Raw genomic sequence first — 15,836 nt, 5'->3', positions numbered from 1 at the left:
TGATTTGTACTTTCTGTATGAATTGTGCAGTACAACAAAGTTATTATTATTGTAAATAATAACAATAATAAACACATTTTGCAAGATGTCAGTTTGAAAAGACTGAGAAGTCAGAGAATCAAACACACCAAATTAAATACAGAATAAAACGAACATTTCCCATATTCTAGGTCAGTACAAGTATGTTGATTATTTATTTCTGTTAAATGCTAAAGAGATGACAAAAAAGTTGTAAAAAAACCCAACTGTATTTTCTTTATTTAATTTGGGCAGGACACAAAGAAGTTCAAATGTTGAGCTGACTAGTTCCTACCCTTCATATATAATAGCCATTAGCTCACAGGTCATTGACAATTTTTGTTCCATTTCAATCTTTAACCAGATCAATGGACTGACTTTGTCATTTTTGTTTGGCATTTCAGGTATTTCTACCTGTTGATTACAGTTTAATGTCATGATCCATTCATTCTGTTTACACCAGGGAGGCTTTATTGGCACATTCTGCTAATATTAGACAGCTGAAAGTTAAGAAGTAGGCAGAAAATATGGGGTGAAAGAGAGATAGAACATGCAACCCAGGTCCTTGGCTACAACTGAACCAGGGACGTTGCAAATATTTGGCATGCATTGTATCCAGTCAGCTCCCAGAGAAGTCCACAGAGGCTTGTTTTAGTCCTTGCTGATTGAATGAAATCACTTGCTGATGCCTTGCATCTTACATTTTAACAATCATTATACCAGACATGAATATGGACGTAACAATTCCGTGTTGATCCATGTATGATTTCAGTTCTGCACACCTCACAGACTACAGCCTCCTCACATGGGACTAGTGGAACCTAGGGACCTCCAGTAATTTGCAGTAATTGCAGAGGTCATCCATAATCTTAATCTCATGTCAAGTCTGATACTCTTTTGTTTTCTCTGCACCTTTCTTCTGCCTCTTCCCCACTCTAGAACTATGAAGGCTGCCTTGGCAATTAAAAATGAAAGTCTGGAACATTTTTGGTGCAAAGTTGGTCGGCTCATATCGCTACACAGCATGGAGACCCGTTTACATGAAGCTCAAATCCATCAGAAGAGCAAAATCTCAAAGGATCATTAGATGGATGACATGTCTGCCAGCAAGTGGTAAAGATCATTTTGCCTTTTCAACAAGCTCAACAGTTATTATGTGGCATCTAACTTTTAATTTATCTGTGGATGATGTCAGTACATTCGAGAACAGACTTTCCTTATCCCATGTGAATGCACCACATGAAACACAGACGTGTTCGGGTTATTTTCAAATCCCAAAGTCCTTAGGTCATACTAGCCCTGTGCTAAATGGACGTAAGGGTGCAATACATGAAAGGCACCTGAACGGATTGTAGACTTTGGCTAATGTCAGACAGAACTGTCAATTCATTTTCAGGTTCACATTGCTTCCACTCTAACATAGTTCTGTGGTAAAGGGGATTTGTCTCTAACCAATCAGTGAGACCAACGTAGCTGCCTAAATCTAATGTCAGCAGCACGACAAAGACATTAGTCCTGACAGGATAATCATTAGTCCCACAGGGATCATTGGACCGACTGTTTCTTTAATCAAGAAACTGCTGTGTCATGCTACAGGAATCAGCGGTGGAGTGGATAGATTCAAAGGTCTGGATCCAGGCAAAGTAAGAAGGGAAATGCTGAGGCTCTCCCTTCAGATGCCTCCAGAGTCTGAGGGAAGCTGGAGAAAGGTCACCACCCCTATCACACTCTCAGGGAGCTGAGATCCCATCAGGGTGGTCTACAGACTACATTTTCTGCGATCGTTCAGCAGACGCCATGATCAGTGGGAGACTTGGGAGCATGCAGCGAGGGCCTATCATTCTGCCATGTTGTGACAGCGAGTGCCAGCTGCAATGCTCTGCCTGTTGAGAGATGGGAGTGTCACGGCATGGCTTGACTGGCACAGCGTGAAGTGAGGCTTCCTTAGGGCACTCATGTGGTAGGATCCATCTCAGCAGCATTTCAAGCACTTGGCTTCAGCTGAACTGTCAGCAGACTTCAATAATGCCCATCTGTTTTGTATGGACATGACAACTTATTACACAGACATCAGGAGATTTGACACAGAGTAAAAATACAAACAGACCGATGCGACGCTGTGGAGAGGTGACAGTATCCTTCCCTTTGGTGTTTCGTACACCATGAGACAAACAGATGAAGCATGATACAAATTCTACCGTAATCAAAAACTCTCTCTGTAATAGAGATATCTGAAGAAATAGAGTGAATATTTCCAAATAAACACAAATAAGCATGGCTCTGCATTCCACTTCAGCAGGTCTTTTTGAATTTTGGTTCATATAAAATCATGCAACTAGATTATGTAAAATTACAATTCTACGATTTAACTTAGAATTTTCTAAAGCACTGACATGCTAAAATGAGTCAGTGGAAAATTAATTATAGCGCAGAATTTTATATTTTTGTACTTCTTTTGCAAAGCGGCAAAAAATGTTACTGGCCTATTAGGGGAATGGAAATACATTGTAAACCTGTTTTTAGGTAATTTCTTAAAACATTAAGTAAAGAAAATGTGAATGAAGCATGTTTTTATGAATGGTTTTGGAGAAAATGAAATGAGCAGCATAAGCAATGTTGCACATGGCTGTAATTTAGCAGTAGTAGAAGAAGCTGGAAACAAAACCAGTGGTTTAAGAGGAAGAAACAAACAAAACTTTGACCATATACAAGAGAAGAATGGAGAGAAGTCTTGAGTTTACTCAGGAAAGTTGTAATTATTATTCCATGTCAGTTTGTACTGGTCATGTTCCATACTGTCCAGAGACAAAAACCACCAATGAGTTCAATGTTCAGTACAACATCGCGTGTAATGTGTTCTACATCCCTTATTATGAGCAAAATATCTCTTTTGATCAAGTCAAAAACAAACATGAGCGAGAAAATGTTTTTTTGCAAAGGGCCACTTCAGGCTCCAAATGCAGGTCCGTCCTCATAAACCATCACGCCATGATACCCAACTACACAACAGAAACAAACACATTAACAGACTGACAGAAAAAAATGGTTTTAGTCTCTAATTTCCCTGTTCAACACTACAGTAGGACGATGAAGTTCTATATAACTAACCTGCCAAAAATAAAATAAATAACTGAACAGTGATCAGCAGTTGAAGTCATCCTTGTTGACAGCACCAACACTGCGTGGTTACAAACAAAGAGGCAACTTCAGTGCACAGCGCTGACTGGCTTTTAATTGTGGTGGAATGTCGACTGTAAGTGAGTTGCATGTTCTCGTTCCCAGAAGTTCCAGCACTGCCAGAAGGCAGCCCAGTGACAGCAGAGTACCTCCCTCTTTGGATCAAGCTGGAAAGCGGTGACTTTAGCTAGAGCCCCACACACACACACACACACACACACACACACACACACACACACACACACACACACACACACACACACACACACACACACACACACACACACACACACACACACACACACACACACACACACACACACACACACACCTCTTAATGCAACGCGGGGAAGTTTACAGTGGACATAAGTGTATGCCATTTAGCGGGCCTGGGCTTTCAATATTTTATTCATTCCACTGCACATTATTGTTTCACGGTGGGTGGGTGAATTAGACAGGGAGAGCTTTTAAATTTCAACTTAAATCTTATCACAACAGACTGAATCAGATCAGAATGAGGAGCAGCTTAAACAGGGGAAGCGCATTACAGTTTAATTGGGACAAAAATGTCACTGCCTAATGTGGAAAAAAAAGGTTATTTAATTGGTCATACAGGGAAAACTAGTAAAGTACATCAGCATTGTGTATACTGTCCTGCTCTAAAAAAACACTGCATGCTTGTAGAATATTGTCCATTTTAGTTTCTGTCATAGTTAAATAGAAAAAAGCAAAGCAAATTATTTGTCTTTTGGTTTTAGGTATGACACTTTCTATATATATGTGACACTGCTAATTTGCAGCCACCAGCAGTTGGCCAAATCTCTGTCCATGAAGAAGGCTAATACGAACAGACACTCCAAGACACACCAAATGAATCAGGTTGTAAAGATATGTGGATTTAAATAGACTTACATGCTGACGTCTAATTATATATTTCCTCTACCGTCACCCAGGCTGCATTTATGTGTTATGTCAAGGTACATACTGAGAGCACAAAAAAAGTCCTGATATTCAGTTTTGTTTTGACATTATACAAAAGTAGATGTTGCAGAATCTCAGTAGGAGGTGCTGATTCATTTGATTACTAGAAATGCACCACAGGTCAGTGTGAATTAGAGGTCACGGCAGAAGCTTCTGTAGCCTCCACCAAAGCAGCGGCTCTGCTCTGGTGCTTGATGAGCACACTGTTTTGACACTCATCTGGGCCTCCTTGTTAGCTCCCCCACAACAGATCTGATGTGCTTAGACAGGCCTACGCTGCACATTAGTAGGGCTGGTTGGGCTCAGATTGCAGTGCAGCACACTTGAAGGGTTTAGCATCTCTTGTGCTTCCTCCAATCGCCATGCAAACAAAAAGATTTATTAAATATTAGAAAGGGGTTTCAAACGAGCAGCAGCTACTTAAGCTGGAGGATTAAGCCAACATGAAGCTGCAATGCCAACAATGACCACAAAATGCTGTCTGATTCACATTCAGTCGCTAAATTTAGGCCCTCTAAAAAGTGTCCTGGAGGTCATTTAGCAAATTATTATTCTTTTAATGAGGTTTGAATGCTTATAGAAGGCTTTGAGGTCTGCTGAGTTGCTGTGATCAACATTGCTCCTGAAACTGCCTGACTCGCTTCTGTTTAGAGAATAAATAGTGATTGTTTAGTAGTCTGTGATTCAGGATTGACACTAAAAGTCTTTACAGGATGCTGTCACGCAAAATGTTTGTTCTTACTATACTCGCTCCGTTAGCACAGTGCAGCTAAAGTAGCTAACACTATCGAATAAGTTAGTACTGGCTTGTGATATATTGGTTATATAAGAATTCCTCCAGGTAGATTTTTTTCACATGTGGACTACTGTCCTTGCAGCATAGCAGCTTTAGTCACAAACTGTTGGTCATAAGCAGATATCTGCAAAGGGAAACACATAGGCTCTCTTGGACTTGAGTTCATTTTTAAAATTCACAATACTTGGACCCCAGTGGGCCGTTGTATACTTGTGAATGAGAAAAGACTAGCCCAACTTTGAGGGTCCTGCCTCCAAAAAGAAAAGATGACACCATCCATAAATTTCAGCTCTGGACTCAAACTGGCTTAACGAACAGGTGATGAAACATCTCACTACATCCATCTTTACATGAAACTGTTTGTTTTTAAAAAGTGGATGTCTGACACCAAACAGAATGAAGGTTTTATGGTCAGCCAGGCAAAACTTAGGAAAAAAGGAGGAGGCTGTGTGTGAAAGATTTTGTAACTTTCTAAAACCACTTTACACAGCAAAATTAAGGAATATAAAAATATTTTGAACACTTTGAAATGTAATGCATTGTAGCACACCACCACCAGCTACTATGACCTCACTAATAAACAAAGACGAATCATCATTCTTTTGATAATGTCAAAAGAAAAAAAAGAGAAAATGTTGAAGTTTGGTAAAAGTAGAATTTATGGCTGAGCTTTTTTACTGAGCATTAGATTTCAAATTGTGCCATACAATGGCTTATGAGAGCAAATATGTTGTGCAATTTCTGATTTTGACTCCATTTTTTAATAAATAAATTCAACTGAATTACCTTTAAAGAGACAAACCTGTCCACCTTTGTGGTGAGAATGATTGCAAATGAAAATAACATTCATCAAATTCAGTGTAACATTGATTCATATCTGCTATCACCAGCAACAGAAACTTCTAACACAGTGGATACATAAACATTATTATCAGGTTCAGCTTAATTTCTGCTGTCGCAGGATAAAGCAAACAAACTGTAACACAAACTTATTTAACTGTGTCAAATAACAAATGGCATCTAAGATGGAACTGGAGAGAGAACAAATGGGAATTATATAATGATCACATTTCATTACCCACTGTTATGCCACAGAGAATACCAACTAAAGCAAACAAAATTGTTTTGATGTCTGTGAAGCATCAGTGCCGGCTGAATGTTTGCAGGAACGCTACTTAGATTTTTATGAATGAGCAGCAACGTCCATTTCAATTTCATCTGGGAGGCGAGCACACATAAGGTCCCTGCGCTGATTCCAAATTTAATGTCGGGAGGGAAGATTCCTCTCCCAGAAGCTCCAAAAGGAGAACACAGGGTGGCCTATTGATTCTGGAGAGCTGGCTCTGTGATAGCTTGCACGCAGAGAGCTGTAAATCAGGGGAACTCGCTATTCTTTGCTTGTACAAGCGGAAGATTACTGTGTAGCAGTTGTGCCAATACTGGAGTATGAAACCTGGCCCATTACACACACAGACCAGTGTTATGCTGTACGATAATGCATTGAAAGAGCCCGAGCATGACTGACAGGAGCAGCTGGGTAGGGCAAAAGGTCAATCTGAGTTAATCAGCTAGAATCAGCATCAGCTGAGGACAGCATGTGTGTTTGTTACACTGGAAAATAAACAATCAAATAGAAAGCAAACTCTTTTCTAAATGCAAAAAGCTCAGGGAGAGGGGACACAGAAGCAGCAAAGGGCATTGTGATAGCCCAGAGATGTTGGAAAAGCAGGGTTAAGTCAACAAAATGTCTGATACATACCATATCATGATTAATGCATGTCAGAGCATGAATGTGCACTCTGCTAAGACACAGGTGGTGTGGCTTCTCACCCACAACCCTGAAAAGCTTGCAGCAGGTCATGATAAAAATAAACGTGCAGCGACTTTGACCCTGACAGGTAGAGCCATCACGACAGCCATACATTAGTGAGTACGACATCCAGAAGCCGGACTCTCCCAGAGCTGTACAGGTGCACATCGATTTTTCTAGTCATGTTGACAAAAGCTTTCAGACTCCTGCTCTAATATATACTGCACATGTTTTTCCCCAACAAAGGTATGCACTCATACTATATTTTATTTAGGGCAAAAAAAGAAAAAAAAAAAACACATGGCAGCTGGTGAAGATCCAAATCTCAAGGAAGTGTTTGTGTCCTTATGTTCCATGTGTATGTGCAGGCTCCTGTACACCGTTAGTACAGTACAGTAATAAATGTAATACAAATACTTGTGTGTGTTGTTAAGAAAGAAAATAGAAGTAGATACTTCCACATTGTGTTCGCAACACACAGCGTTAAAATTCATGACTTTGTAACACTGACAGCTAACAGTACATAGAGGATATATATTTTATACTGTACAGCTACACACACAGCACACAGGAACAACAAAAAACATTTTTGTTTTATTTTGTTTTCTCTACTTTTAACTCTACAAACTCCAAAATCCAGCAGATTGTGATCAGGAATGTGATCGTAAGAAAAAAAAGGCCAAAATGACACCATTTACCAGAGCCAGTAAGAGTAAAAACAGAATTTCAACAATCCAGCGGTCATTGAAGTAATCATCTGTGACATGTGGTTCCATTGGGAGAATAACGCACTTAACACTGTGATATTTCATCAAAAATTTGCAAAGAATAAAGCATATTCTGTAGAAAAAAAATCAAATCAACTCGAATTCTGCTCTCCTTGGCACAACTGAGAAGCCTTGACTGACTCAGCTTCAACCAACAACTGTACCAAATAAAAAATGTAATTAGAAAATGATCTATAGTATGTAGAGTCGCCATTTTTTCAGTACCAGCAACACCTGTGGGCACTTGGTAAAAAATGTTCCATACTGATGCTCATTGTTGTTTTGTCTTTTAAATTTTTGTAAAATAAATAATCAAGGAAATTAAACTCTTTTCTGTGATTGATGCCATTATAAATGTAAATAATCACACACTTTTTAATCTCAGTGTAGCCTAAATCAGAGGAAATTTGATGATGGGGCACCAGGCAGGGAGCCCCCTTGTAGAGAAATTATTTTTGTTCCATATTTGTTAAGACAAGGTTAGTAGTAATAAAAAAAAATTAATAGTTAAAAAAAATTGAAGTCAACTGTGAATTTCAGGTCACAGAGTCATGAGCCAGTCCAGCAAAATTAGACTTGGTGTGTAAAAATAAGAGAGAGAGAAAAGGATTCGAGGTCGCATGTGGTTCATGGACCCAGGATTCACACTTTGGGTGGAAAGAAGCAGCAGCAGAACTCAGACAGCCAGAACACAATGCAACCAGATGAATTAACACCAGCAGCCACAGCAAAGCAGACATCTGGTGAATGGAGACACACTGTTTTATCAGGCTGGCAGATGGAAAAGGGATCAAAAACAGGTTGCTTTAAATTGAGAGGCACGGTCACTTTTGCTGATTATCACTGATTGTTCCTTAATATCACAGAGAATAAAACAATCAGCGTTAGTGCCTTCAATCTCAGTAGTTGATGTTTCCATCCTCACTCTAAAAGCCAATAAGCACATTTCCCAAAACCTCAAACTATTTCCATCCCTCCACCAGATGTAGGCGATGAGCCAAACAACTAAAAAATGTTTTCATCCACTGCTTTTTATGCACGTTTAAATTTTTACGTGAAAATATTTGCAAAAATACAGCAAAGAGAAAAAAAAGAAAAATATCACCAAAAGATCTTATATCAAGGGGAAAAATGATGAGTTTTATGAATGTTTATGTTTAAAAAGGTCTATCTATCAAAAATAAGTGAAATAACATAAACACTTAAATATGTATTTAAGAAGTTTTATTTCCACTGGTCACAATATAAATCAATATCTATTGACCAGAGAATGAAAAACAAAATTTTTGCTTTGTAATGTCCCAGTTCAATCATCAGCTGAAGCTCCAGTAGAAAGACATAAATGTGGTGGAAATATTCTGAGATTAAAGTGTTACATTAAATACAAATGTGTTAATATAAGGAGGGTCACTGTCTCCTCATGGGCCCAAACAGAAAATGCCACATTTCCATTCACATTGTTGGTATTCCTTTTAGGTTTAACTGAAGTTCTTATGATTACAACATCTTCTATTGGAGCAGGTTAATTACTGTAGGGTCCTAAGTTATTTATCTTGATGCCACTTTCTAAGATTCTAGTAACGATAAAAGAAAGAAATGCACATAAATTTGCATTTCCTTCTGCCAAATATTGTTATAACTTGCACTATATTCAGATGAAAATTTGACCAAAGTCCAGAATTAACTCTCAAATATTAGTGGCACATTGTCACATAGGTTAGAAGGTTTCTGTGCAGTGACTCGGTGCTGTTACTGCATTGAGAGTCAAAACAGAGAAGCAGAAACATTAAATGCTGTGTGAGGCCCTGATCTATGCAGATTGTGGGTCAACCCTGTATTACTTTTTCTGTACTGAACAAAAGAGTGAGCATTGTCTGAAGGGCATCTCATCATATTTTATGAGCACATAATTTCATGTTATTGCAGTTTTCCATTCAACATCAGCACACATGAACACACTTGTTCGCCACAACACTAAGCATACTAGAAATCATCAAGCCGTATTTTACTTATTGCCTTCAGTGCGTATCATTTCAGAACCACAGTGTACACTTCCTTTCTCTCTGTATCCTCTATGTTTCCCCTGTGTGGTGCAATAATTTTAACTTTGTGTGTAGTACAGCCATTTTCCTCCCTCTAACCAGAGACCCAGGAGTCACTAAACCAAAGGACGTCAGCACTTGCAACCAGCGGTCTTTTGTCTGTCTTTGCCACACTGCACACTTCCCCCAAAATACCGTGCTTCTCAGGCAACTTGTAAACCCGGCTTTGTAATGTGTGATTTTCCAGAACGGTAGCGGGTCACGCTTTAACTCTCCTACTGCATGTAGATATTCACTCACACAAAAGGTCAGCGGACTTAAAGATGTACCTGTTGTATGAGGGCACAGACCCTCATTTGTGACTAAATGAAGACCTCCGTCAATAATTTATCATCTTAACCCTGCTCAGTCTGAGGTACGCGTCCTGTAATAAATAAATAAAGCAAACAGCGTGTGGACAGGCTAACTACACAGTAAATAATCTACAGAATAGACCTTGTAGGTTTCTCTTAACTTCAACACAGCCACATCTCCGCTTCACATGGAGCCCTCAGAGCCCTTTCAGGTATTACATTTTTGCTCGAATATCTCACTAGAGATATGATCTGCGTGGTGTTACAAACCCCACTGAGCCTGCCTACTCCAAACACAATTGGTTAAGGTTTTTTTATCCGCTTGTCCTACATTTATTGTGTGTCAAACAATTTAGTGAACTGCCCAAGGCTTTGACTTTTTGGAGTTGCTCTTAATATCGTTTAATATCAACTAATGATATAGGTCAAGACTCATTTTGTCATTACTGCATTTTTCAAAAAAAGATGCAACATATGGGTCTGTTTCCTGCAGAAACATAATGAACAAAATCATTGGGTGGCTTAAGACACTTCATTCTGTGCTTTTTTACATGTTCTCGCCTGTTACAAATTTCTGTACTGCGGTGTATGTTGGAAAGCTAAGCATCATCTTCCAGAGTTGTTACTGAATGTCAGCAGGGGTGGAAGACAATCACCGAGGCTGTATTTAAGTAAAAGTATTAATACAATGATGTGAAAGCTGTCTGCATGCAAGTATTTTTTAGCAAAATGTTGTGTAAAACTGGTTGACTGCTCCTTTAATCTGAAATGCAAACATACGCTGCAGCCGTCACAGTAGCATATTAGAGGGGAAAAGTGCAGTGTTTAGTCTTTAAATTGTAGCAGAGGTGCCTTACAGTTATACTTAGGGATTACTTGGTCACTTTCCACTACTGAATGTCAGGGTACATTGTATTTCTGTGCACAGGTGTGAAGTTGTGCTGGTGACATACTTGTGTGGTTCGTGGCTTGTAAGGCGAGCTGCTCTCCAAGTCTGCCAAGATGCTGGTGAGGGAGTCGATCTCTGCATCCAGGCTGGAGCGTCTCTCTTCCAGGGTTTTCTCTGGTCCTTTCGTCTGAGAGAAACATCCCATACAGACAGCGTTCAGACCCTCACTTTGTGCACATTTTACTGTATTGTACATTTGTTTGTAAACAGATAAAACCGACATTATTGCCCACTCGTCTGCTCTGAGTAACCCACAATGACAAAGTGATTTTTCTTTTGCAATATACATGTATAATTAAAGCTAATTGTTACATTTTTGCAGTGTATATGGTGTGGAGTTTGAGCTAAATAATCTTGCACACCAGAAACAGCAATATATATATCACATTGAAGCAAAGGGAAAAACTGAAAAAGCATAATGTGGCCTTTTTAAAATAAAAAAAATGAAACCTCATATGCACAAAATAATGCAGACAAAGCCAGGCCTGAAGGAAGACCACTCAATGCTAACCTCCTTGTCTGTGCTGCTAAGAAGAGCCTCCATAGCATGATGTTGCCACCACCATGCTGCACCACAAAGATGATGTTAGCAGGTGAAATTTCGTGTTTGCCAGATTCAGTGCTTCAAGTTTTGCTGAATGACACACATTTTTGACTCATCAAATCACAGAATATTTTTTTTCCTGCTATCAAAAATTTTGTTTGGTAAATTGTTTGGCATATGGATTCAACAGACTGGCTTCCAACTCTACCATGAAGGAGTTCTGCTGGATAACTTGGCAGTCCTTGTAGCAGGATTGGTTACCTTTAAATTTTTATTATACAGTGATCCCTCGCCATCACATGGTTCACTTTCCGTGGTCTCACTGTGTCACAGATTTTGCAATTGCATAATTTTGGGGAAAATAGGTATTTTAGAATATGTATTATTGTAGTAAGCAGCACTGAATGATGACGCTGGAGAAAGGACATCTGCCTTGTATACGCTCTGTAACTAGATGCTTTTATTTTGACACAGAGAAAGCAACACTTCAGAAAATGTGGCAGGAAGTCATCAAACATCCTGACGACATAACACTTTACCAAACGAACTAGGCTGACTAAACCCCAAAAATACAATAAAACACAAACACTAATAACACTGGAACACTAACATAAACCACAATAATGACATTTAAACCCCGAACACCCCGATCTCCCATGGTGCATTGGAGCAATCATATCGATCGGCTCTGCGATCGCTACATTATTTGAATGACTTCTGCGGTAAAATAAGCATTTTCTAGCCTAAAACATTTAAAACAATGCAATACATATATATAAAAAATAATAATTAAAACATATTAAAAGCACTGGGCTCTGATTGGCTCAGCGACTGCAGCATCAGTCTCCTCTGTCTCCTGTGTGTAGCAGCGTTCAGCATCTGGCCTTGTCCATTTCACATAGACCACTTTTTGCTGCGCACAGTGTTACTCTGCGGTGTTGTGCGATATTTGTACGAAAATTTTGTCTATCACAGGGGGGCAGTCTGGAACGCAACCCCCGCGATAGACGAGGGACAACTGCATTGTATTTGTTCTATTACACTTTTATCTTCATATTTATTTGATCTTCTTCATGTACTTCCTCTGGTCTCGTGGTCCTTTGTCATATTCCCATTTATCTGCTTAGTCTGGTTTCATTTTAAGTTTCCATGAAACATTTTCTAACACTGTCAAGAATAGTGCAATATAAAGGCCATTTATTAATATTATCTTCGTAGTGACTGTCGTCTTCAGGTATGACATTGCCAAGGCAGTCCAGAAGTTCATTTCGTTGCTTCCAGCTGTTTGTTGGAGACTGTTCTCTGAGTTTATTTAATCTCTGACATAGAGACAGGCTCTATCTAGATCTAACAGCAGTCACACTATAAACCTTTCTTCACATTAGACAGGTGAGCTTTCACACAGAGTCACATTTTCTGAGCTGCAGTTAAATTGTTTATTACATAGCGGCCAGATATTTTTATTGTATTGTTAGTACAGCAGTAGTTAGATGGACGGACTTTTCAGGGCTAAGGCCATTGTCAATAAAAGAGGCTTTGATATATTTGGACAATTTAGACAGCTTGCTATTAGTTCAGATTCTGTCTATCATGACATGTGAATGGCAAATATTGCAGGTGTACTGTGGCTAGTAGGATTATCTGAATGAAGCCATGAAGAACACTTATGTAAAAGTGACCCATATCTGAATGACAGAACGCCATCACTTTAGCAAACTGATAAAACTGCAATGGTACACATTCTAGGTCTGAAAAGGGCTTTAGTGAGGCTGCTGTGCTCCTGGAAATATTCAGAGCTTTAGAAATGTTTTATACTCTTGCCATGAATTATGTCTCTGCACAATTTAAAATTTTATTGTAAATTTTACCATGGCCACATGGAAATGTGAATATTATCACGAGAGCAACTACTTTCTGACACCGATGCTACTGAACTACAATTCCACCATACAATAGAAATATATTTTTTAAAAAATGCAATAATGCCACATCCAACTTAGTCTTAGTAACACTCAGTGGTGTGCCCATTGAAGCTATTCGTGCTACTTTGCAGACCGAAGAGTCCCATGTTGGATCATCTTCATAGAATAGTGAGGAAGGGGAAACAGCTCAAGCTGAAAGGGTGCCATTACTTTAACTAGCTTCTCTCAATCATCATCAATGACGAGCAATTCTGGCTCTGTGCTGTTCGGAGATATTCTCTCCTGCTTTTTCTCTGCACAGTTTTTAAACTTTGGATTACAGTTTCTAAGTTCATGTTTCACCTTGACCTCAGACAATCCTTTTGAAAGACACACATCAATAGCAGAGACTTCTCTCAGAGAGAAATGTGGTTAGAAAAAAGAAGCAATGTATTGTCTGAAAGACAACTTTCTCAACGTGGTGCACTGTTCACCTCCTGCTTTTCATTGCTCTTGGATTTACAGTATCTCATTCTTCATGCATTATTCATCACAATCTCATCCAGCGGTATTTCAAACAAAAAGGTCAATTCTTTAAAATTAAAGTCAGATATTTTTTAATCCATATTTTAAACGTGCTCCATAAAGGATGATAAGAATTGCTGCAATTTTTATTGAACACGTTTATTATCAGAGGAAGCATGAAAGCATCAGTAACAGGATCACTCCAGCAGCAGTCACTGATTTATTCATCTACATTTTTTCTGTCTCACCTCAAGAGAAAAATACAACCTCAACATATTAAATGCACAAAATATTTCAGCAAAAGAAAAACAAAACTGTTGCACAAAAATCTGGAAAGTAGTTAAAATCATCTGACCCTTAGTGACCCTCTGTTTTCTACTAAATTCCCGGGAATTTCGCCACGGAATGACAGATATATTTTTAGTCTTCTGAACAATGCTGCAACAGCAAGAAGACTTCTTGCAATTGCCTGCGGGGGCTTTTTGAGTTGGCTGGATCAGTGACTGCTTCTTATTCTAATGTTATGTGTTTGGATTACCTGTCACAATCTATTACAGGCAGGGTTGCTTCCATTTGGAGCAGAGCTGCTGCTTAAAAACATCTAAGGCAATCATGAGCGGGGGTAAACAAAGCAAAACACTAATGCCTTGTCTCAAATCAACAAAAGAAAAAAACAGGCAAACTTGTTTAACGGTGATAACAAGGAGGATGAAAGGAAACATCGCAGTCTTTGTGTTGTGTAGGAATTTGCCGTGTAGGGCTTCGTAATGTGGACAACAGCCACAACGAGAGAGTTCTCTCTCCTGCTAAAGGTTTCAGCTCCTACATGCCGTAATCCAGACATCTATATATGCCAGGGTGATACAGACAAGAGCATATTTCTGCCTTCTTCTGTATAAAACGTCATTTAATCATTCATTCTGTATGCTAAATCTCTCTACTCAAGCCTGCAGAAAAAGATATAAAGACATTTTGATTGGTAACTGTCCCATTTTCTGAACAGCGCCTGCAATTTAAGTGTTCTTCTCTGGCTACAGGACACATAATTAAGATACCAGTGGTGTATTAAGGAATTAAGTTGCAGGCCAGAATGACTCTACAGTCAGTTTGATAGGAAAAGAAAAGCTACTGCCAAAATGAATACAGCAAAGAACTTTTAAAACTAAGTGGCCATTTCATTTCTTATGTAATTTCAGGTCTTTAATATCTTTATTCTGTTCAGATAAAAGCGGCACAATGATGGCAAAAACAGCAAAGTAAAAAAGGGGAAGGTGCTATGATGTTCCCCTATTATATATTATAGCTGCCATCTCAAAACCAGCCAGCATTTCACCTGCTAAGAATATCAAATTTTTCACAGTGCAAATGTTTTTTATTTGTTTGTTTTGTTTAAAAGACTGATTCACATTGTTTTGAAGCTAATGTGAGACTTAAAGAGGACATACCATGTCATGCAAATTTCCAAGTGTGTTTTCATATTTTGGCAAATGCTTGCATGACCTAACATTCAGAACGCTCTTTATCTTTCACAGGCCCTTTAGGCAACTTTTCAGTTTGCTCTCAATCAGGCCGTTTGTGGCACTTTAAAGCCCCAGTGGTCACTCCCAGTACTGCAACTAAAATCCCCCTCAGACATTTCATATTTGCAAAACCTTGACAAGTGAGAAGAGATGTGAATGATTAACTGCAAGTAATTTACTGTCAAAGACTGCAGCTTGTTTGCTTTGTTCAACACAGTGGAATTTATCTTGCCAGTAGTTTAACAGTAGTTTAATAACAGTTGTAAGGTAAAGTTAAGTTAAATTAACTTAAAAATGCATCAATTATGGGTTATTATTGTAGCAAACATTCTGTTCGGGAAATTGTTTTATTTTTTTTACCGGTACCCAGTTTTCCATAATACATCCACATGTCATTTCTATTTCTTGTTCTTTACTCAATATCTACTCAAATCCATCTGCAATATTTTAAGC

The 15,836-nt window shown here is 38.8% G+C and overlaps 1 protein-coding gene across 4 annotated transcripts in view; it reads right to left on the bottom strand.

Annotated features, from left to right (window-relative positions):
* lpp (LIM domain containing preferred translocation partner in lipoma) overlaps positions 1–15,836 on the bottom strand; it is a 212,197-nt gene that overhangs the window by 84,662 nt on the left and 111,699 nt on the right. For all 4 annotated transcript variants that reach the window (XM_022199643.2, XM_051947252.1, XM_051947253.1 and 1 more), the window contains one exon: positions 10,898–11,020. In XM_022199643.2, the coding sequence (XP_022055335.2) occupies positions 10,898–11,020 (123 nt within the window). The remainder of the gene's footprint in view (positions 1–10,897; positions 11,021–15,836) is intronic.

Source organism: Acanthochromis polyacanthus, chromosome 4, assembly GCF_021347895.1.
Source record: "Acanthochromis polyacanthus isolate Apoly-LR-REF ecotype Palm Island chromosome 4, KAUST_Apoly_ChrSc, whole genome shotgun sequence".
Lineage (NCBI taxonomy): Eukaryota > Metazoa > Chordata > Actinopteri > Pomacentridae > Acanthochromis > Acanthochromis polyacanthus.
This window is presented reverse-complemented; position numbering and strand designations above follow the sequence as displayed.